The following is a 24,487-nucleotide window of genomic DNA, read 5'->3' on the forward strand; positions in this document are numbered from 1 at the left end:
AGGTGACAGCGTCCTGCACTAGTGGATGAAAATTAACATTTCAACCAATAAAACCCTCTGAAAACTTTACACATCCTCTCTCATCCACCTGTTTCTCTCCCAAATTGGTACTCTACTGGGTTAGAGTTAGGTCTGTCCTGCTTGTGAAGGATCCTTCCCTGCACCATGTCCCACCCAAACATCCTATTTCAACAGGACAAACATCAAATCAAGAAAATAAGAGTTCATTTCATGGGGTCTTTAACAGGCACATGCAGCTAAAGTGCTTCCTAATTAAGAGAGGTGTGCTAGATTACATTTCTCTATACATTTAATAACTGGGTCTGGTCATACTTATTACCAAATCATCCTATATGTTGAGTTTATATCAGCTTTACTCTGAGTGCACACACACTTCCACGTTCTTGTTTGTCCCCCAGTAGTAGCAATCATCTGGAAAGCTACATACAGCTTCACTCTTCTTGTCCTGACCAACAGCATGGATCACAAATGGATCTAGGAAGGCAGGCGAATGGTGAAGGTCGAGCAGGAATCGAGCCGAGGGTTAGCAGGTAAGTTCACAAGCGAAAGGTCCAAGGAAACACCAAGGTAATGGACGATCTGGTAGAATGAGCTGGCTTTTATCTGCAGTGTGGGTGGCTTGATTACCAGATCAGGAACAGGTGTGATGACTGCAGGTTGCTGATTGGACCTCCCACTACACTCCACCTCTCAACAAACAGACAAGGGAAACACAGACACACCCACAAGAGGGAAGGGGACAGGGAAAAACAAAGCAGCAAAACACAGCCTTAACAGTGTATGTTTTTGCTTCCTTTGTTTTTATCCAAACACCCAGTTTTACCTGTAGAAATCACATTAGTGGCACACTGTGCAGACCTGTTTCTGGAAATGTGTCGCGGTTAATCCGTCCTGATATTGCATCATATATATATATATTGCTGCTATTTGCTATTTCATTGTTATTATTTATTAATAATTACTAGAGTAGTGTACTGTGCATAGGTCTCATCCAAATATGGTGAGGGCAAAGTGACAGTGTGCATTTCCTCTTGTTATGCATGGTGAGTTACAGTTCCTTTGCCGCTCTGCTGACTGCAATGATGCGATGAACTGAAGACGAGAGGAGTTTTCATCAAGTCACCTTCTTTCAACATTTAATATACGTTCTATTCTTATTTTTTAATAAGGGCTGCAGCTCTAAGTACACCTGCAACAGTGGTTTTCTGAAAGATTTACTGATGAAGCTCCTGGCAAAGACAAACTGCTCCCCTCATTCTTACCAAAACATTTTTACGCCTCCGTGAACTTTTGGGAGTCCTCTGGGTCTTACCTGCTCCATCATTTCAGCTCTGCTCCGACTGAACAGCATGCAAGTCAAAAGCTCCGCCCAGCAGCCTAAAGGCAAACACACACAGACGAGGCAGGTGCGAGGCAAGTGCTGTCTGCAAAGTGCTGTAGGTGTAGATTATACAGCACTCTGAATATAAGGGCCTTTTTACTCTATTCTAAAATAAAATAAAATTTAAAAAATATATATTCAAAAATATGCACGTTGTGTCTTATTAATGACCAAAAGCCCTTTAAATAAAACTACCACCCCACACTCCGGGAATCACAGACCTTGTGGGAATCATCTTTTTCCCACTCAAATGTCACATTAACCCTATAAAGCCATTTGCTATATAAATTTACATCCTCCTTTACAATCCTCATTCAATTAATCTTATGAATGAATGAATAAATGAATGAATGAATGAATGACTAAATAAATAAATAAAAGTAAAGATAAAATGAAAAGGACAACATGTGGCATTCATTTTGAAGAAAATTTATTTCAGCAAATATGATTATTTGATTATGATTCTGATTATTCAGCAGCAGAGAGTGTCGTAACAATGCTGTGTTCAATATTGAAAACAGTCATCTCAGACTGAATCAAAAGCAACGAAGCAACAGCATTCGACCATAAAGCACAGACCAGACAAATCACAAGTAGCCCAGTGACATTATATCTGCATACAGAGCAGCTGTAGACCAACAAGATCAACCTCCAATCCAGCTTTCACTAGAAAAGTCTGGAAAACTGAGACAGAGCTAAACAATGTGCTCAACCCAACTTTAACCTTTACTTCCAAAATATTTTGCACAATAAGTACCACTTATTTTCCAATGCTGCAACACCCATCAGCTCTACGATGATACATCATGGTCAGTAGAATCACAGAAGTCAGGCAGTTCTGTCACAGCAATATTTGTCCCTGGCATCATTACCATCATGACTGGTTTTCATATTGACAATCTAGAAAGTGAGGCTTAATCAATAATCAGTGTGAGCCTGCATGAGAGCATCACTCAATGTAAAAAGGGAGTATGTTGACTTTCTCAGCCTCCTCAGACCTAGTCCAGGCTGTGGCCGTACACCTCCACCTCACACAGGGTCAGGTACTCTTTTCTTCCTGGAACGACAATGTTGACGTAGCGACCCACCATCCCATTACACTGGAAGGTTTCGGTACCACCTCCAACGATGTGCGAGACCACAGCACACCTACCAGGAGAAGCAGAAATCATTTTGTTACCAACAGTTCAGGTGAACAAATGGACACAAAAATAGACATTTCATTTTCAGTACATTCAATCATGTGACTGATATGTTTGTGTTTGTGCCACTTCTGAACACAACATTACTGAACATGTTGTGGGTAAACCTTGGTTTTACTCTCTTACATGATGCTATAGATGTTTTTGGATTTATATTTTATGATGTTTATGTAGAAGTTAACAATGTTACTGTTTTAAAAAGTACAAATATTTTTAAATAGTTGTTTAAAGGACAGAGAAATGGTCTTGTGATCAGGGAAAGAAAAGTGAAGCGAAGGAGAAATGCTCTTCCCTCCCTCAACAACTGAGGTGTCTTTGAGTAAGGCACTGGTCCATACGCGTTTCAGATGTGTTTGCATATGATTATACACGCTTTTATAAGAACATGTTGTGTTGGGAAGTAGCACAAAGGTGTGTTGTTCAGAACTAGACACAGAGTTGTGTTGAAAATGAATGCCAAGATTGTCCAGTAACAGTTTTCAGTATTCCTGATAAACTACCTGGGATTGTTGTTGCCATTGTTGTCGAGGGAATTTCCAATGCGGATCTCAGCTCCATTGATTCGTTCTGGTACAAGATCTCTGTTAGTGATGCTGACAGAATCCACCTTATAGGTTTTGAGCAGGTCCAGTCGCCACCAGGGGCTGAAGTTGTATTGCGTGTGACTGCAGGAGCCTTCGTTCCAGTTGCTGGCACGATTCCCATCTATGGCATTCATTGGGATTCCAGCTGGATACACTGATGACTGCTTTGCTCGTCCTCGGAGTGCCAAATTCTCTCCTGCACAAAGGGCATGGTGACAAAAATCAACAGATCAAAATCATGACAATCTGTGGGTTTTATTAAACTCACCATATGTATTAAAAATCCACAATCCCACTAACTTTTGATTTCTCATAAATTGGAGATGCAACTTTTTTTTGTTCAGTTTATCCCAATTCATGTCTCCTGTAAATGATTATGTTCCTTTGGTATTATTATTATTTCCTTGTAATGGTTATGGTGAAGAAAAAAAAAATCCTGTATGATTTAAGACCGAAATAAACTTATTCATTCATTGCAGTTTGTACATACATTTCATTTAGACACAAAACTTTGTCTTATGAGTTAAATATCCATTGACTGGAAGAAAATCAACACTAATGACATTTCAAAACATGTCACAACTCAAACTCTCACCAGCCACAACAGCAGGATACCCATAGACTTCCACTTCGCAGAGTGAAAGGACTTTGTTTTGACCCTCCATTTTCAAAGTCACATAGCGTCCCTCCAATTTGCTGTCAAAATTCAGAGTGAAAGACTTGCCCAATGGAACATGAGGAACATAACCATCCCTGCGAGACAGAGAGAGGAAAAAGTCCATAAAGATGTCTAAGATTAAAGGACTAGTTCACACAAAAATGAACAAAAATATCATTATTTCATCATATTTCATCATCATATATTGCAATATGTAATCGGGTAATGTGCAATTTTCACTAATTAGGCACTGGGGCAATGTGCAACGCAACAAGCACTTTATACTTCTATATAACTAGGTACTCTAGGTATCACAAATTACCATCGTTGGTATTAGATTATTGTAATATGCAACTGAGTATTAGGCAATCAAAATAGCACTTTCTATTTTTTGGGCAATTTGCAATACAATAATGCACTTTACACTTTAGCACTTTGCACTTTAACCAGCCCCTCGACATATAATTTTAGTGTTTAATTTAGTGTTTAAGCTGTGGTGAAATGCGCATGGTCCCCTGAGCCTTGGCCTGTATGTTTTATGATCAACTATGTTGTTTGTCTTGTCTTGTTCTGTTGTTTTGTTTTGTTGTTATTGTGAATGAATGTTGTACAACACCAACCTGCCAATGGGACTAGAGATGGAAATTAGCCACACGGCTACAATCTCACGTGTTTACATTTATATGTGCATTAACATGTACTGTCCCATTTCTTTCTTTTTAAAAAAATAAATAAATCTACAAATCTACAAATCTACATTATCAGCTCACCTTAATGTCAACTGAAACATTCATTTACATGTTCACAAGTTTACATGTTATTATTACACATAGTGAGCCAGGTGGCACAGCTTCATGTCAAGTGGCTCCATATCAACTTACATGAATAGTAACAACAAAAGATTGTGCAGTACAAGAACATCCAATCAGACAACTTTTTGTGGATGAAAAAAAGCTCAAAAAAGAGTAGTGGTCTCTTTTATTCACATGCTTATTGTTTGATGAGTCTTTATATTCACTTACGCTTTTTTTGGACTCTGATCTTCAATAGGAGAGTCCGAGATGTAGATATTTGCCCCAATGGTCTCTTCTGCACAGCAGTCTCCTCTGACTGTGATGATGATGGAGGTGATAATGTAGGAGTCCAGCAGGTCCACTCTCCACCAGGGGTTCGTCTGATATTCAGTAGTGCTGCATGATCCAGCCATGAATTGAGATTGGCGGTTTCCATCGATGGCATTGGAGGCGGCACTGTAGCCTGTCCATGGTGCGCCTCTGATTGATGACTGAGTCGCTTTCCCACGCAAGGCCAGATTTTCTGTGAATGTGGCATACATTTAGATATACATTTAGTTGATGATTTGTCATTGTTAAATTTCTCAGTAGCTTGCCACAGCTGGTTCTGTCTAGTATAAACAATATGTGCTACCGCTGCTGATGCTGTTTAGGCACCATGATCACAGTTATTTCAAGTTGCAAACCTACCCTGCATTTCAGCTAATCATGTAGTATCTGTCACCAAATGCTAACTCACTTCCACAGTATCAAACAACACATGGCAAGGCGCTGCTAATGGCTGGTAGCTGCTGGTGCTAAAGACAAGACAACTAACTGTGTCACAGTAATTTAAATATGGAAACAAAGCTACCTTTGCCTGTTTGCCTTTTCTTAAAATGTGACAAAATGCACCCACCACAATAATGTTCCTCATATCTTTTATTTCTAACCTGCATACTGTAGATTTAGCCATGTTTTGCACACAGCCGATCCTCCAACTGACCTCTATGATAGAAACAGCTGCGACTAGATTGACACAACTGCAAAACTTCTGATGCAGTAATCAAACCAATTAAGGCAGCCAGTGCATTTTATTTAAATAATCACAGGCTGTGATTGTAATTCTCTAGCAGTCAAAGATACACAGCATGAGAAAAAAAGGAGGAAAATCCGCACACTGAATTGGAGCTCCCAATAAACTTTATTGACTAAAAAACGATGTTTCGTTTTACAGTCTTCCTCAGGCAACTATAGCGTAATGACATGGCAAGTGGCAGGTGGACACCTTATACAGTTTATTGGGAGCTCCAATTCAGTGTGCAGATTTTCCTCCTTTTTTTCTCGTTTGGATCCTCTGATGATCCGGCACCTGGCCTAAAACAGGATTGGATGTGCGCACAACTACTCTGTCTTCAAAGATACACAGCATGACATGATATTTATTGCATGATATTTATTGCAGATATGTTTTAATTGTATGCACACAAAAGCACTTTTATGGCTGATGATTGTATTTTTTTTAACTGTTTCTGAGAGCCAAATGCAACAAAATTTTGTTCCAGTGCACTGTTTTTTATGCATGTGTGCTTGAATGACAATAAAGTTATCTATCATCTATCATATCTATCTATCTATCATTTTATGTCAAAGACAACATAAATATCACAAGATAATATTTACTTGAAGCAGTGGTAACTGTGCAGGCGCCCAGGAGAAGCAGCAGGAGGATAATTATGGTGTGTTTCATCTCTCTGGTTGAGAGAGAGACAATAAAAAGGGACATTAGTAGATTTGTCATCATTACTGTGTGAAACTGATCAACAACACATGGCTCCTCCTTACAGTTTAATTTCAAAAGTGGCAATAAAGTGATTCCCAGAGGAAACAAAAAAAAAAAAAAAAAAAAAAAAAAGGAAATAAAATGAAATAAATAAAACAAGTCATGAACTCATCATTTAAAAAAATATATATATTTATATATTTATAAAAAATATAAAACAACTCACAATTGAAGCCAGTTTCAAGTACATTAAAATTCAAACAACATCAGGAAAGGCTCTCAGATTAGAAGATTAGAAGCAAGGAAACGCATTGCTCCTCTGAAGAGCGAGCTGTCTTTGATGGAAGATAAGACTGCCACACAGTTTCTTTAATTACACTTTAACTTTAACTGAAATTTCTTTTATTGCTCAGGCAGTGGATCAGCAGAGTTGAATCAAAAGACACTTAAAGAATAATTTGGGGAGAGAAAGAAAAATGTTTCCCACCTTCTCTCTGGTCAAAAAGGATTTAAGGAGAGATGAAGTAAAAATGCACTCAAAGATGGTGAGTCTTGATGCGCCCTCTTCAAGCAGCTCGCCGATGCGCTTCAGAACTGCCTGCTTGCAGCTCTTTTTATACCTCTCTCTCTCTCTCTCTCTCTTTCTCTCTCTCTCTCTCTCTCTCTCTCTCTCTCTCTCTCTCTCTCTCTCTCTCTCTCTCTCTCTCTCTCTCTCTCTCCACCAGATCATGATCAGATCTGATTGCTGAGTGTCTCCTTGCCCAATCGTACTGTACTATTGTGCAAGGCCACCACATACCTGCCATCTCTGGCTCTACCTGCAGCAGCTCCTCAGTGTTTAACCAGCCACTGGTCCACAAGGAGATAGTTCCTTTATCCCTTGTTGACAGAGAGCCAGCAGAGGCCCAGTCATAATGAGGCCACCTTGGTGTATGACACTGATGCCGATGGAGGACGTGGATAAGAAAATAATCTTACAGCAACTCCAAAGCTGTCTTATTTACACAATGTAACATGTATGTATGTTTTATTGCATTCATTGTTTAAGAACTTTGCTGGGCTGTATAATATCTGCAGGCATTTTTCTGTATTGCATTTTACATTCTCCTTCACCGGAATGTTTATTTGTATGTAGAGTGAGTGTGTGTCTGTGTGTGCGCACATGTGCTTATGTGCGTCTGTATCTGAATATTTATCTTGACATGTTTCTCCACCAATGTTCATTCTTAAAAAGCCCAACAAGGGTCAGGAGGTGAAACCTAACATTAGCTCCATGTATGTGTTTAAATCAGCAAAATGTTGCTATATAAACTTACATTGTCCTTATTCAACTAATCTTATGAATTAATGAATGAATGAGTAAATAAATAAAGATAAAATGAAAAGGACAACATGTAGCATTCATGCTGAAGAGAATTTAAATAAAGTTACAATAAAGGAACAATAAAGTTCCTTGAATCCTTGAATCCTTGAATCCTTTATTTCAGTGAATATGATTATTATGATTCTGATTCTGATTATTCAGTAGCAGAGTGTTTCGTAACAATGCTGTGTTCAATATTCAAAAAGTCATCTCAGACTGAATCAAAAGCAATGAACCAACAGCATTCGACCATCAAGATAAATCACAAATACCCCAATGACATTATATCTGCGTCCAGAGCAGCTGTAGACCAACAAGATCAACCTCCAATCCAGCTTTCACTAGAAAAGTCTAGAAAACTGAGACAGAGCTAAACAATGTGCTCAACCCACCTTTAACCTTTACTTCCAAAATATTTTGCACAATAAGTACCACTTATTTTCCAATGCTGCAACACCCATCAGCTCTACGATGATACATCATGGTCAGTAGAAGAAGAAGTCACAGAAGTCAGGCAGCTCTGTCACAGCAATATTTGTCCCTGGCATCATTACCATCATGACTGGTTTTCATATTGACAATCTAGAAAGTGAGGCTTAATCAATAATCAGTGTGAGCCTGCATGAGAGCATCACTCAATGTAAAAAGTGAATGTGTTGAATTTCTCGGCCTCCTCAGACCTAGTCCAGGCTGTGGCCGTACACCTCCACCTCACACAGGGTCAGGAACTCTTTTCTTCCTGGAACGACAATGTTGACGTAGCGCCCCTCCATCCCATCACACTGGAAGGTTTCAGTAACACCTCCAACGATGTGCGAGACCACAGCACACCTACCAGGAGAAGCAGAAATCATTTTGTTACCAACAGTTCAGGTGAACAAATGGACACAAAAATAGACGTTTCAGTTTCAGTACATTCAATCATGTGACTGATATGTTTGTGTTTGTGCCACTTCTGAACACAACATTACTGAACATGTTGTGGGTAAACCTTGGTTTTATTCTCTTACATGATGCTATAGATGTTTTTGGATTTATATTTTATGATATTTATGTAGAAGTTAACAATGTTACTGTTTTAAAAAGTACAAATATTTTTAAATAGTTGTTTAAAGGACAGAGAAATGGTCTTGTGATCAGGGAAAGAAAAGTGAAGCGAAGGAGAAATGCTCTTCCCTCTCTCAACAACTGAGGTGTCTTTGAGTAAGGCACTGGTCCATACGCGTTTCAGATGTGTTTGCATGTGATTATACACGCTTTTATAAGAACATGTTGTGTTGGGAAGTAGCACAAAGGTGTGTTGTTCAGAACTAGACACAGAGTTGTGTTGAAAATGAATGCCAAGATTGTCCAGTAACAGTTTTCAGTATTCCTGATAAACTACCTGGGATTGTTGTTGCCATTGTTGTCGAGGGAATTTCCGATGCGGATCTCAGCTCCATTGATTCGCTCTGGTGCATGATTTCTGTTAGTGATGCTGACAGAAACCACCTTATAGGTTTTGAGCAGGTCCAGTCGCCACCAGGGGCTGAAGTTGTCTTGCGTGTGACTGCAGGAGCCTTGGTTCCAGTGGCTGGCACGATTCCCATCTATGGCATTCATTGGGATTCCAGCTGGATACACTGATGACTGCGTTGCTCGTCCTCGGAGTGCCAAATTCTCTCCTGCACAAAGGACATGGTGACAAAAATCAACAGATCAAAATCATGACAATCTGTGGGTTTTATAAAACTCACCATATGTACTGTGAAAATCCACAGTTCATCAGTTTATCCCAATTCATGTCTCCTATAAATGATTATGTTCCTTTGGTATTATTATTATTTCCTTGTAATGGTTATGGTGAAAAAAAAAATCCTGTATGATTTAAGACCGAAATAAACTTATTCATTCATTGCAGTTTGTACATACATTCCATCCAAAATCAACACTAATGACATTTCAAAACATGTCACAACTCTCACCAGTCGCAGGATACCCATAGACTTCCACTTCGCAGAGTGAAAGGACTTTGTTTTGACCCTCCATTTTCACAGTCACATAGCGTCCCTCCACTTTGCTGGTAAAATCCAGAGTGAAAGACTTGCCCAATGGAACCTGAGGAACAGAACCATCCCTGCAAGACAGAGAGAGGAAAAAGTCCATAAAGATGTCTAAGATTAAAGGACTAGTTCACACAAAAATGAACAAAAATATCATTATCAGCTCACCTTAATGTCAACTGAAACATTCATTTACATGTTCACAAGTTTACATGTTATTATTACACATAGTGAGCCAGGTGGCACAGCTTCATTTCAGGCGGCTCCATATCAACTTACATGAATAGTAGCAACAAAAGATTGTGCAGTACAAGAACATCCAATCAGACAACTTTTTGTGGATGAAAAAAAGCTCAAAAAAGAGTAGTGGTCACTTTTATTCACATGCTTATTGTTTGATGAGTCTTTATATTCACTTACGCTTTTTTTGGACTCTGATTTTCAATAGGAGAGTCCGAGATGTAGATATTTGCCCCAATGGTCTCTTCTGCACAGCAGTCTCCTCTGACTGTGATGATGATTGAGGTGATAATGTAGGAGTCCAGCAGGTCCACTCTCCACCAGGGGTTCGTCTGATATTCAGTAGTGCTGCATGATCCAGCCATGAATTGAGATTGGCGGTTTCCATCGATGGCATTGGAGGCGGCACTGTAGCCTGTCCATGGTGCGCCTCTGATTGATGACTGAGTCGCTTTCCCACGCAAGGCCAGATTTTCTGTGAATGTGGCATACATTTAGATATACATTTAGTTGATGATTTGTCATTGTTTAATTTCTCAGTAGCTTGCCACAGCTGGTTCTGTCTAGTATAAACAATATGTGCTGCTGCAGCTGCTGTTTAGGCACCATGATCACAGTTATTTCAAATTGCAAACCTACCCTGCATTTCATCTAATCATGTAGTATCTGTCACCGAATGTTAACTCACTTTCACAGTATCAAACAACGCATGGCAAGGCGCTGCTAATGGCTGGTAGCTGCTGGTGCTAAAGACAAGACAGGTAACTGTGTCACAGTAATTTAAATATGGAAACAAAGCTACCTTTGCCTGTTTGCCTTTTCTTAAAATGTGACAAAATGCACCCACCACAATAATGTTCCTCATATCTTTTATTTCTAACCAGCATACTGTAGATTTAGCCATGTTTTGCACACAGCCGATCCTCCAACTGACCTCTATGACAGAAACAGCTGCAACTAGATTGACACAACTGCAAAACTTCTGATGCAGTAATCAAACCAATTAAGGCAGCCAGTGCATTTTATTTAAATAATCACAGGCTGTGATTGTAATTCTCCAGCAGTCAAAGATACACAGCATGAGAAAAAAAGGAGGAAAATCCGCACACTGAATTGGAGTTCCCAATAAACTTTATTGACTAAAAAACGACGTTTCGTTTTACAGTCTTCCTCAGGCAACTATAGCGTAATGACATGGCAAGTGGCAGGTGGACACCTTATACAGTTTATTGGGAGCTCCAATTCAGTTTGTGGATTTTCCTCCTTTTTTTCTCGTTTGGATCCTCTGATGATCCGGCACCTGGCCTAAAACAGGATTGGATGTGCACACAACTACTCTGTCTTCAAAGATACACAGCATGACATGATATTTATTGCATGATATTTATTGCAGATATGTTTTAATTGTATGCACACAAAAGCACTTTTATGGCTGATGATTGTATTTTTTTAACTGTTTCTGAGAGCCAAATGCAACGAAATTTCATTCCAGTGCACTGTTTTATATGCATGTCCAAACTTTATTTATGTAGCGTCAAATCACAACAGAAGTTATCTCATGACGCTTTACAGGTAGAGCAGGTAAGGACCACGCTCTACAAATTATAGTAGAGAAACAAGAAACCCAACAGATTCCCTCCTGAGCATGCTCTTGGCGACAGTGGCAAGGTAAAACTCCCCTTTAACGGGAAGAACCCTCAGGTAGAACCAGACTCAGGGTGGACGGTCATCTACCTCTACCGGTTGGGTGGGAGGGGAGAGAGAGAGACAAGGAGACAGAGACAGGGAGATAGGGACAAACTGGGACAGCAGACAACAGCAGAAACAGCAGGGTATCCTGAACAGGTAATCTAGATGGAAGTGACACGCAGCATCTAGCCATCTCATCTGCAGCTGGATGACCTTCCAGGATGAGCAGGACAGTCTGACCTAGACAAGACACAAAAAGCACAACGAAAGCAAAGGGGCAGTGGACTCTGGAACAAGCATGCACAAAAAAAAGGGGTATGGGGGGGACAGGAAGAAGAAGAAAGGAAGAGGGTTAGGGTTAGAGGATGATCAGAAGAGAGGAAAGTGCTCAGAGCATGATATGAAGTCCCCCGACAGTCTAGGCCTATAGCAGCATAACTAAGGGCTGGTCCAGGGCAACCTGGGCCGACCCTAACTATAAGCTTTGTCAAAAAGGAAAGTTTTAAGTCTACTCTTAAAGATAGAGAGTGAATCTGCCCTCCGTACTGAGATAGGAAGATTGTTCCACAAACGGGGAGCCTGGAATTGGAAGGATCTGCCTCCCAATCTAGTTTTAGAGATTTTGGGAACCACCAATAAACCTGCATTTTGGGAGCGCAGTGCTCTGGCAGGGTGATAAGGAACTATGAGCTCTTTCAGATAAGATGGTGCCTGCCCATTAAGCGCTTTATAGGTGAGGAGAAGAATTTTAAATTCTATTCTAGATTCTACATGTAGCCAATGTAAAGAAGCCAATATTGGAGTAATATGTTCTCTTCTCCTAGTTCTAGTCAGCACACGTGCAGCAGCGTTTTGGACCAGCTGGAGAGTCTTTAATGACTTGTTGGTACAACCTGATAATAAGGAGTTACAGTAGTCTAACCTAGAGGTAACGAAGGCGTGGATTAATTTTTCTGCGTCACTCTGAGACAAGATATGTCGGACTTTTGAGATATTACGCAAGTGAAAAAAGGCGGTTTTAGAGATCATGTGTGCTTGAATGACAATAAAGTTATCTATCATCTATCATATCTATCTATCTATCATTTTATGGCAAAGACAACATAAATATCACAAGATCATATTTACTTGAAGCGGTGGTAACCGTGCAGGTGCCCAGGAGAAGCAGCAGGAGGATAATTATGGTGTGTTTCATCTTTCTGGTTGAGAGAGAGACAATAAAAAGGGACATTAGTAGACTTGTCATCATTACTGTGTGAAACTGATCAACAACACATGGCTCCTCCTTAAAGTTTAATTTCAAAAGTGGCAATAAAGTGATTCCCAAAGGAAGCAAAAAAAAAAAAAAAAAAAAAAAACGGAAATAAAATGAAATAAATAAAACAAGTCATGAACTCATCATTTTAAAAAAAGGAGTACAAAAAATATAAAACCACACACAATTGAAGCCAGTTTCAAGTACATTCAAATTCAAGCAACATCTGGAAAGGCTCTCAGATTATAAGATTAGAAGCAAGGAAACACATTGCTCCTCTGAAGAGCGAGCTTTCTTAGATGGAAGATAAGACTGCCACACAGTTTCTTTAATTACACTTTAACTTTAACTAAAATTTCTTTTATTGCTCAGGCAGTGGATCAGCAGAGTTGAATTAAAAAGACACTTAAAGAATAATTTGGGGAGAGAAAGAAAATTGTTTCCCACCTTCTCTCTGGTCAAAAAGGATTTAAGGAGAGATGAAGTAAAAATGCTCTCAAAGATGGTGAGTCTTGATGTGCCCTCTTCAAGCAGCTCGCCGATGCGCTTCAGAACTGCCTGCTTGCAGCTTTTTATACCTCTCTCTCTCTCTCTCTCTCTCTCTCTCTCACACACACACACACACACACACACACTAGATCATTCAGATCACAGTTGGGCATCACCATGTTCCCAAATTATGAAGTAGACTTTGCACATTTTTTTTTATTATTAAGATAAGGAAACAGTTGGTGGATTTCAGCAAATTTTCTTGGACCAGGGTGTTGTCTGTTTACTTTAGTTAACTCATAAGAACAGTTTATTTACCAGAATAAAAATTATATGATTACAACTTTTAGTACACAGTTTAATATACACATTGTAAGAAGGATTTACATGATTGTAGTATTTTCATTAGCATTCAAGAGATATTTTTCTCACCCAGTTGAGAACTCAGAGCAATCCACCACTTCTCAATCTCTAGCTCTTGCTGTGTGTCTCCTTTCCCAATTGTACTGTCAAGGCCACCACACACCTGCCATCACTGCGCAGCAATGGTCGGGGCCAGGCAATTTTAGGCATTTCGGAGCAACAAGTGGAGAATAAGAAGATGAAAAGAAACATGTTCACATGAGAGCAAAATTCAAAATGCTGTCAAAAATTGAGTTTTTGAGATACAGTTCTGAAATTTGCCACACATCATCTACCATGACTCCAAAATTTTGTCATTTTTTTTCATGAACATTGAAGATTTATTTACCAAGAATTTGCAAGTGTACAATACCGTTTACAGTCAAACAATTTAATGCGCTGTAGGCTCAATTTTTGATAAATCAAAAATCTGTGTAGATCATTTGTGTAGGACAGTCTGACGATGCTCTGTAGCAAGTTTGGTGACATTTGAGCAAAAATTGTGGGAGGAGATAGGTTTAATAAGTTTTACAGTTTTTTTAAAAAAAAAATAGAGTGATGGATTTCATAATTTTCAATAGGTTTAAATGCACAAACGTTTCTTCAGTATTGGGGCTACATTTTGGTGAAAGCTGCAAAGCTGTCGCACATATGGTTGATTTGTTATGAATTTTCAAAGTTTTGAAATTTAGAGGCTTGCTGTAGTGCCACCTCATTTTTTTGTCTTTTTTTTTTAAATCCAAAGACATGTATTTCACATCCACATGATACACTGCATAACTAAGACAGCTTGTGAGTTGCCACAAGGTTTATTTATTCACTTTGATGGAGCTAGGCTAATGACTCCCAGAGACTTCAAGTCTTTAGCATTCCTGTATCAGAATCAGAATCAGACTCAGAAACAGTAATATAGTAACTGAATGGCGTCTAGGGAAAAAGGTATGAATTTAGGCTTATTCAGCAACATTCATAATACTCCAACAATGCCATATCTCCCTCAAGTATATCATGCGCCTGTACAGCTCACTACATTGGGGGCACTGTTTTGATTACAGTATGGCACCACTGTGGGCTGTGCCAGTTTTCTAACTCCACGGTTCTCAAAGTGGGGACACATAGCCAGGGGGTCCGCGAAAAAATTCACGGAAATGTATTTTTTTTATTATTATTAATTTTTAAAAAACTTTTTGGATGGAGGGGCGTTAAACTGAAATCAACACTGTGTTCGTTTTTAAGTGTCTCCCATGATTGATTTGGGGAGCTTACTCATGTGATTACACATCAGGCAATCTGGTATGACACCTCACAGGCGCTCGCAGGGCTTCACAAATAACAGCAACAACAAACACTCAAAGCGCATCTGTCCGTCAGTGTCTAGTCAATTCTTATGGTACTCAAATAGTCCAGTCATTTTATGAAAAATTAAAAGGTTACTATATATATAGTAACCTTGAATTAAAAGGTTACTACATAACAGTGAATTAAAAGGTTACTGTATATATAGTAACCTTTTAATTCACTGTTTAAATATCTGTTCTGGCATTTATTCCTTATATTCCTTATTAGCGCGTATCAAATCAGATAATGTGTGATATGCATGTATAAACAGAATAATTCAAAGAACTTGTAATAGACTTTTTTTCTTGTCTTTGTGTGTGTAATCAACTTGTGAATTTTTATAGTGATATCTGAAAGTAAAATTTTGAACCCCTTTGCCCTGTGTGTTAAAAACAGTGTTTTTTGGTAATTTGTGGTCATAAATAGGCGATTTTCAAAACTTTCCACCAATGGGATTTCCTGGGACTTTTTTCCCCTCACTCAGGACAAACTGAGGATACAAAATCAGTTGAGTTTAATTCTCTTGCAATTTGTCCTAGGTTGACCCCAATTTTGGCCTAAAATTACTGGACTAAAAGGGTTAACAGCCGGTCTCTGCTAGAAGTCCCGCCTCTAACCTAATATCGCTCATCGATTGGCTCTGCCGTTTCTTGCTAATGCGTGATTGGCTGTCCCCGCTGTCACTCCATGTGGTTGTAAAAAAAAGTGCTGGAGGACACAGCGGAGTTTGTTTGGCTGGTTGGCCAGCAGCTAAGCACACGGTGTGTGTTCTTCACTGTTTGTTTCGTCAGGTGGCAGTTAGAACAATAGTTCAGCATGCTTCTTTGACATGAGAGCTTTTATCAGGCACATTGGCCTGTTGTCTCTAGGGAAGCAGGAATTATCCATTTTTACTTACCATGTTTTAAAATATCAAGCTTATAGAACTGTAGAGCCACAACAACACAGATGTTTTTCAAATAAGAGCAAGGCAATGGACACTGATCTGTTTGTATTTAGGTAGTGTCACACATTTATTTTATTTATGTTTCTGTATGGTGTTGTTCATGTACAGTATGATGCACAGTTGCACTAAAGACAAGAACTCAGTTAAATTGCCTGCTTGTCTTTCTTTAGTTGCCTTTAACTTACAACATTACAGAATTATTAAATACTTGTAGTCAGTATAGATATTCATATATGCAGTATAAACATTAATGTAAATCCCTTACTAGTTTTTATTTTTTCTGATTATGATTGTTTGCTTGTTTTTTTGATCAGCTCTACATGACATGACATGGAGTGGCGTTCAGGTGTCCCCTGGCTTGGTGTAGCCTGGCACAGTGATCAGGTGTCACCTGAGGGCTATTCCATGAAAGCAGCTAAAGAAAGCTGCGCTTACGTGATATAGCCTGGCTTGAATTAGCGTCAACTTTTACTAAAGCCTCCACCCGTTCCACTAACGCGATTCAGCCGTGTCTAGTCAATGCTAATTCTAGCCACGTTTGAACCAGCCTCAAGTGCGCATGTTCACGGGGCACATAAGCAGCCCAGAACAGTCGATTGTCGAAACGAAGATACAACTGTCTCAAAAGGAGGGGAAAAGGAGAGCCTCGACATTTTCAGCGGCGGAGCAGACACTGCTGATGGAACAATATGAAGAATATAGAGAAATCACCACAAACAGGGCCGGCTTTTGGTATAGGCGGTATAGGCAATTGCCTAGGGCGCGATGTAAAAATCCAAATATAAAGGGATCATTCAAAAAGTGGGATGACCATGAATCCAATTGGGATTAACTGGAATATGTGTTCTTGTAAACGTCCCTCACCTGTGTCAACTAACCTATTGGCTTCGGGCAGAATAGAGGCGGATCATCGCAAATTGCGGGTGGGAAATAAAATAAGACGTCTTTTTTATTTAACCTCATGTTCTTTTCAACCCTTTTATGTTCAACGCTTGTTGTTGCATTTGATGTATGACTTGTGCTATATGAATAAAATTTGATTGAGTAATTGATTGTTTATTCGGTTGATTTCGGAGACTGACAGTGATAACACATGATTTTAATTACGTTTATTTTTATTAAGTCAACACGTACATTCATGCTTGGTCACATTGTGGGAAATAGGCTAAGTCTGAATTTATATTTCCGAACACAGACATGGTGCTACATAATTAAATTTGAATTTAATTAAATTGAATATGTGATGCTGGGGCAACAATATAGACGTGACGGAGCCGTCATTTGGGGGTCTGTTTGCGTCCGTCAGACATTCTCTGACACGCAGCTGAGCTAAGCTTGGCTGTAAGCCTGCCACGGAGCAGGCTAGTTCTGTTGATTAAGCTGCCATGGTTATTGAGCTGCAACTTATATAAGCCACTTTGATGGAACGGAACTCTCACTTAAATTAGCGAGGCTCATCGAAATATGCCAGGCTATCCCGTTAGCCAGCTTGATGGAATAGGCCCCTGTGTGTCATGGTTTTGTGTTTCTTGTGTTTTGTTTGATTCTGTTTCTTTTGCCTGAGGGCTGTACTACGAAGGAGGCTCAACATAGCCAGGCTTTGTGTTCACTATCAGGCTCAACAAAACCTAAAGCTCCAGTCAAAGTTAAGTGGTATCACGACGGTGGTTCTCATCAAGGTTTGTCAAGTCCGGCTGTCAGCTTTGTGCTCTGTGCGCGTTCACAGAAAAGGGGGCGTTTTAGCGTCATATGATTCTACTTCCGCGAAAAATGGACCGTTCACCGGCTGCATATTTCACGCAAGAGGAGCAGCTTGTCCTCATGGAAAGCTATGAAAATTTTAAAAATAAAATTAACGCTAAGGGCAACACTGTGGCCGCAAATAAGGCGAGAGAGGAGTGCTGGCAGAAAATTGCTGACCGAGTGAATGCGTATGTCAACACTGACTCTCATTATATTCTATATACCTATTCATTCAGTAGCTATTTTGAATTTTAGTTTAGAAATATGTAACTTCAATAGCTTTATGGGAGTGTTGCCTAGGAATTGGAGCTAAAGCCTGAGGTTAAGTCAGGTGACTGAAGGTGTGTGTGGGTGAGTCTAGCAGTGTCGGACGAAGCAGGCGGTGGTTACCATGGTTACACGACAATTTTGACCACTATTTACGCTGTTTAGAGCTCCTTGTCAGAAGTTTCAGATAATTGTTCGTTACATTTGAAGTCTAACTAGAATTGTGGAGCCATTTCTATTGATGTTTGTTTGCTCCTTTTTTGTTAAATCTTTTTTTTTTTTTTTTTTTTCTAAATCGAAATAAGTGGCGTTTGGAGTGCGTTTGAATCACCACGGGCTGCTCCCGTCCAATCATCACCTTCGGATGCGTTATAATATAAGGGGTTTTCTTAAAAAAAAAAAAAAAAAAGTAGGCTGCTATAACAAAGTCTGTGATACAACGGAATATTTCTAACAAACGTGCAGTCTGTGCACCACTAATAGAAGGTATACATGCATTGTGCAGGTATAGTATTAGCACCACGCACACCGTTTGTCCTACTGTGAGCGCACAACTTCTATCCGTGGCATTCCTGACACTTGGCTCAACAAGTGAGCAAATGTAGCGTATTCCCTCAGATGAAAATCTATACCGCTCATGGAGAATATCGTCAGGAAATGCCAGCGGATCCGCGCAATCCCTAAATCCTCTTTGTCTCCGTAATGAGCCATGGACAGTCCTGGCTCCCAGCTCCACCGGATCATCAATGAACGGTGACGCCATCTCCGAAAGAGTTAAATAGTGAGATAACGCCGCTTTTATAGCCAGGCGGGGTTAAACTCATAACCTGGTCCCGACCAGGTTATGAGTCAAGCATAAGTTACCATGGTGATCTAGCCGGGTTAAAAGAGAGCCACCTTCGTGATACAGGAAAGCCTGGCTTTAGGCTCAACATACCTCGCTAGCCCACTAAACCTGATTTGTAGTACACCCCTCTGGTTCTTTTAGTGATTTGCTCCTTCCAGTGCCACACCTGTCCTGTGTCTGTTAATCATCCCTGATTGTTCTGATCCCTCCCAGTGTTTCCCTCAGCCTATCCTCTGTGTTCTCCTGTCTCGTGCTCCAGCCCCTTCCCCAGGTGTGTCTTGTTTGATCATTTGGTTCTTGTGTATTTAAGTCCTGTTTTGAGTTCTGTTCCTGGTCGGTTCATTGTGTTGTGCTGTGCTTCATTGTGTTCTGTTCTGTTCTGTTTCCTGCCTGAGTTTCTTGTGTTCCCTGTTAATTAAATTTTGTTTTTCATTGAGCATTTTTTGCCTGCGGCTCCTGCTTTTGGGTCCTCCACCTTCCAGCCCCCGTGACACTGTGATGGTGTTCAGGTGTCACCTGGAGTGGTATTCATTTTTCACCTGGAACGGTATTCAGGTGTCACATGGAGTTCTGTTCAGGTTTCACCTGGAGCAGGACCACCTGGCATGGTCTTCAGTGGTCACCTGGAGTGGTGTTCAGGCGTCACCCAGCACGGTGTAATCTGGCACAGTGCTCATTGGTCACCTGGAGCCGTGTTCAGGAGTCACCTGGAGTGGTACTCATTTGTCACCTGGAATGGTCTTCAGGTGTCACCTAGAGCAGTGTTCAGATGTCACTTGGCACGGTGTCCCCTGGAGTGGTATTCAGTTGTCACCTGGAAGATGTTCATGTGTTCCCTGGCATAGTCTTCAGTTGTCATCTGGAATGGGGCTCAGGTGTCACCTGGAGCAGTGCTACCAGGCATAGTCTTCAGGTGTCACCTGGTGCGGTCTTCAGGTGTCAGCTGCAGTGGTGTTCAGTTGTCACCAAATGACATTGTGCCAGGTGACACCTGAACACCGCTCCAGGTGACACCTCATACCAACAATGTACCTGACCACACCTCATTTTGAGACCTTGGGCACACAGATGGGCATGAGTGCTATTCAAACAAAGTGGGAGCTGGACGGGAACAGCAACCATGCCCGTTGGAAACTAGCAAAAACCACTGATGTCGCACTTGGTGCTGCTTTGCACCAGGTGTAAGATGTTGACGTTCTCTGCAATTTGGGTGAAAAAGTATGCTGTATCCAGGTATCAGAATTGGTAATCTGCCAAAAGAGTTGGCATACTGGATATTGGCAAAAAAATTCTATTATATGTTTCATAACTGATGGTCTAGTTGCTTTCTTCTGATCTTGCTTTTAATCTTGCTTCTTTGAACTCCCTTCCTAAAACAAAATTTTATTAGAGGGCCTTAATACTGTTGTGTGTGTGTTCCAATATTGAACACTGTAAAAGTGCAGTCTACACCTGATTGTATTTGCACCCACCTTGACATTACATCACCCCTAATGTGTCCTCGTTTGACAAATACTGTCAGCTGTTAGCCATTTTCCATTTATCCATTATTCTTCACCTCCACTATTCAGTTTCACCTGTCACCCTGCCAAAGCCAGTTAAGCCCTGCCTGTGACCCTTGGCGGTGCCTCAGGCCACAGTTAGCCCTGTCTGCGCCATGAGCATTCAGTGGGCCATGAGCACCTGGGAACTGGCCCTGACATATAACCCCAGACTGAACTGACAATTGAAACGCAACTGGCCTTGACACGAAAAAAGCTTGCTTGTGTTTGGCTTGCTTTACTGGTACTGTTCTTCTTCAAAATGAATGGCCCAGCGACGTACCTGGACCAGCAAACAACAAGATTTTGAAAGGCCACCCAAAGCTGTAAAAAATGTTTTGAAGGATGCACAACAACAAACGTTTGCTTGGTGCTTTATCAAACAGACTTTTACAGCCGACTTGCTTGCTAACTAGTGGAACTTCTTTATTCGAGTATCACCATGAAACAGCTCCCCTTAGCAAGTCAGTAAGTAAGTAAGTAACATTTACTTCTAGAATAAATTGAACACAGCTCAAGCTGACCAAAGTGCTGTACAAAGGACATTACATGCAAAGTTAACAGTAAACAATAAATAAAAAACAACAATAAACAGCAAAGGATACATACAGAGTTACAGACATGACAACAAATTATAAGGTTAGCGGGCCAGTCATGGTGCAGCGAGTACACCATGATTGTCTGTCACCTGTTATAGCGTTTTTCCACTATAGTGCCGTGCCGTGAAATTCACGGTTCCGCATTCATTCCCACTACACCAGCCCGCTTGGTTCCAGGAACCAACCGTGAAAGATTTCAGCCCGGTTAGAAGGGGCCGCGGAGGCGGGCCTAAATAAGATCTCCTTCGTGATTGGTCCATCAGAATGTCAGTTAACCAGGCTGCTACAAACTGACAAGTGACAAGTGTCAACCATTAAACCTCAGCCAGTGGGCTATTATTTACAAACATTAGTTTCTGGAGAGATTATGGAGGAAATTGATTTGCTTGCTGAGTTTTTTGTTGGGTTTTTCTGTTGTGTAGCCTAGTTTACATTTTTCTTACAAATGGAAATGGAAATGTGACCACTAAGCGCAGATAGCAGAGCATCTGTGAAGATGATGATGATGATGGCATCAGGCGGGTCGGCCGCAGCACCGGTCGGAGTCAGCTGGATCTGACAGGTGAGCGGCCGACCCGCCTGACTCCGACCGGTGCCGCGGCCGACCCGCCTGACTCCGACCGGTGCCGCAGCCAGCCCATAACAAAGCCACTGGCCGGCAATTTATTCAAACAAGATTTTGTCCATAAAAAAAGTAGCAAAAAGCTAATGTAACAACTGACAGCTCCTCTTGTTACTATAACAACTCCATGGCAACGAGCGCACCTCTCTAATTCTATGACGCCGACCCGCTGGTACCATAAGCAATGGAAACACTCCAAGGCCAAACAGGGCTGAGCCCAGCACGGCCCTTCACAGCTCGGCTCTGTATAGTGGAAAAAACGCTATTAGTTTTAGCTGTGACAGTAGGACATATAAGAGATGATGTGCTCACACTTTTTAGTACAACATCCTGGCAGCTGCATTTTGGATCATCTGCAGTCAAGATGATGAGGACTGGGGAAGGCTGAAAAAAAAAAAAAAGGATTTGCAGGAGTCCAGTTTTGATGTAATAAACACATGAACAACTTTTTGCGTATCAGAGAAGGACATGCAGAATTGACTCAGAGCTCAGAGATCGTTGGTAGTATCTATTTTTAACAATAAAACTGATTTGTTTGTCAAAACAGAACTCAGAATCAAATGTAACACCCAGGTGTCTTGCATGTGACTTCACATATGGGGTGAGGTTATTTTACTGGAGAAATGGCTTCTGGACTTAGAGAGACCAAAGATATATACTTCAGTTTTGTTACTGTTTAGCTGAAGGAAATGCCTTTAATGTCCTCAAGACAATCTAGGGGAGCCTGGAGGGAATCCCTAGATTTTCGCTGGAGGTAATCATCAGCATAGAAGTGACAGGACATGTTATATTAAGATCTAGTAATACTAGGTAGTACTAGCATGGCTTTTTCCCAGAGTCATCAGCAAGTAACAAGGCAACCAAAACCAAGTCAGAACTGCAGGCACTTGCAGTTTTCTCATCAACTTTACACTGCTTGTTTCTTGTAAACTGTAGATAAAATGTCTCATCCCTTTGTCTTACACACTTGTATGTAAGTATGCATTTATTGTTTAAGTACTTTGCTAAGCTGTATAATATCTGCAGGCATTTTTCTGTATTGCATTTTACATTCTCCTTTTCTGGAATGTTCATTCGTATGTAGAGTGAGTGTGTGTCTGTGTGCGCGCACGTATGGTTATGTGTGTCTGTATCTAAATATTTATCTTGACATATTTCTCCACCAATGCTCATTCGTAAAAAGCCCAACAAGGGTCAGGAGTTGAGACCTAACATTAGCTTCATGTATGTGTTTAAATCAGCAAAATGTTGCTGATTTAAGTGCTATATAAATTTACATTGTCCTTATTCAACTAATCTTATGAATGAATGAATGAATGAATGAATGAATGAGTAAATAAATAAATAAAAGTAAAGACAATATGAAAAGGACAACATGTGGCATTCATGTTGAAGAGAATTTATTTCAGTCAATATAATTATTTGATTATGATTATGATTATTCTGCAGCAGAATGTCGTAAAAATGATCCGTTCAATATTCAAAACAGTCATCTCAGACTGAATCAGCAAGATCAACCTCCAATCCAGCTTTCACTAGAAAAATCTAGAAAACTGAGACAGAGCTAAACAATGTGCTCAACCCAACTTTAACCTTTACTTCCAAAATATTTTGCACAATAAGTACCACTTATTTTCCATACATTATGGTTGGTAGAATCACAGAAGTCAGGCAGCTCTGTCACAGCAATATTTGTCCCTGGCATCATTACCATCATGATTGGTTTTCATATTGACAATCTAGAAAGTGAGGCTTAATCAATAACTGCAATCAGTGTGAGCCTGCAGGAGAGCACCACTCAATGTAAAAAGGGAGTGTGTTGAATTTCTCGGCCTCCTCAGACCTAGTCCAGGCTGTGGCCGTACACCTCCACCTCACACAGGGTCAGGAACTCTTTTCTTCCTGGAATGACAAGGTTGACATAGCGACCCTCCATCCCATCACACTGGAAGGTTTCGGTAACACCTCCAGCCATCTGCGAGACCACAACACACCTAACAGGAGAAGCAGAAATCATTTTGTTACCAACAGTTCAGGTGAACAAATAGACACAAAAATAGACGTTTCAGTTTCAACACATTCAATCATGGAACTAATATGTTTGTGTTTGTGCCATTTCTGAACACAACATTACTGAACATGTTGTGGGTAAACCTTGGTTTTAATTCTCTTACATGATGCTATAGACGTTTTTGGATTTATATTTTATGATGTTTATGTAGAAGTTAACAATGTTACTGTTTTAAAAAGTACAAATATTTTTAAATAGTTGTTTAAAGGACAGAGAAATGGTCTTGTGATCAGGGAAAGAAAAGTGAAGGAGAAATGCTTTTCCCTCCCTCAACCACTGAGGTGCCTTTAAGTAAGGCACTGGTCCACACATTTTTCAGATGTGTTTTCACATGATTGTACACGCTTTTATAAGAACATGTTATGTGGACAAGTAGCACAAAGATGTGTTGTTCAAAACTAGACACAGAGTTGTGTTGAAAATGAATGCCAAGATTGTCCACTAACAGTTTTCAGTATTCCTGATAAACTACCTGGGATTGTTGTTGCCATTGTTGTCGAGGGAATTTCCAATGCGGATCTCAACTCCATTGATTCGTTCTGGTACATCATCTCTGTTAGTGATGCTGACAGAAACCACCTTATAGGTTTTGAGCAGGTCCAGTCGCCACCAGGGGCTGAAGTTGTCTTGC

The 24,487-nt window shown here is 40.4% G+C and overlaps 2 protein-coding genes and 2 long non-coding RNA genes across 4 annotated transcripts in view; 1 reads left to right on the top strand and 3 right to left on the bottom strand.

The window, feature by feature from the left end:
- Positions 1 to 24,487, top strand: part of dpy19l1l (dpy-19-like 1, like (H. sapiens)) — a 196,285-nt gene that overhangs the window by 161,149 nt on the left and 10,649 nt on the right. The window lies entirely within an intron of this gene.
- LOC115373365 (fucolectin-1-like) lies at positions 1,816 to 6,966 on the bottom strand. Its single transcript, XM_030071712.1, has 6 exons — positions 6,890 to 6,966; positions 6,303 to 6,373; positions 4,869 to 5,163; positions 3,784 to 3,941; positions 3,105 to 3,384; positions 1,816 to 2,551 (listed from the first exon to the last, which is right to left on the bottom strand). The coding sequence occupies exons 2-6, from the start codon at positions 6,367 to 6,369 to the stop codon at positions 2,401 to 2,403; spliced, it is 951 nt and encodes a 316-aa protein (XP_029927572.1). The 5' UTR covers positions 6,370 to 6,373; positions 6,890 to 6,966; the 3' UTR covers positions 1,816 to 2,400.
- Positions 1,816 to 23,363, bottom strand: LOC115373375 (uncharacterized). The gene is made up of 2 exons (XR_003929530.1): positions 23,304 to 23,363; positions 1,816 to 2,051 (listed from the first exon to the last, which is right to left on the bottom strand). It is a non-coding gene; the product is annotated as an uncharacterized LOC115373375 (long non-coding RNA).
- LOC115373376 (uncharacterized) lies at positions 12,868 to 13,498 on the bottom strand. Its single transcript, XR_003929531.1, has 2 exons — positions 13,439 to 13,498; positions 12,868 to 12,935 (listed from the first exon to the last, which is right to left on the bottom strand). It is a non-coding gene; the product is annotated as an uncharacterized LOC115373376 (long non-coding RNA).

Source organism: Myripristis murdjan, chromosome 16, assembly GCF_902150065.1.
Source record: "Myripristis murdjan chromosome 16, fMyrMur1.1, whole genome shotgun sequence".
Classification (NCBI taxonomy): domain Eukaryota; kingdom Metazoa; phylum Chordata; class Actinopteri; order Holocentriformes; family Holocentridae; genus Myripristis; species Myripristis murdjan.

Bases quoted from the DNA above. Each gene is read 5' to 3' on its own strand.
- LOC115373365 (XM_030071712.1), bottom strand. From the start codon at position 6,369: ATGAAACACACCATAATTATCCTCCTGCTGCTTCTCCTGGGCGCCTGC. The intron at 5,164-6,302 runs GTAAATATTATC...CCACATTCACAG, and splicing joins CACAGTTACCACTGCTTCAA to AAAATCTGGCCTTGCGTGGG. The intron at 2,552-3,104 runs GTAGTTTATCAG...TTCTCCTGGTAG, and splicing joins AATGGCAACAACAATCCCAG to GTGTGCTGTGGTCTCGCACA.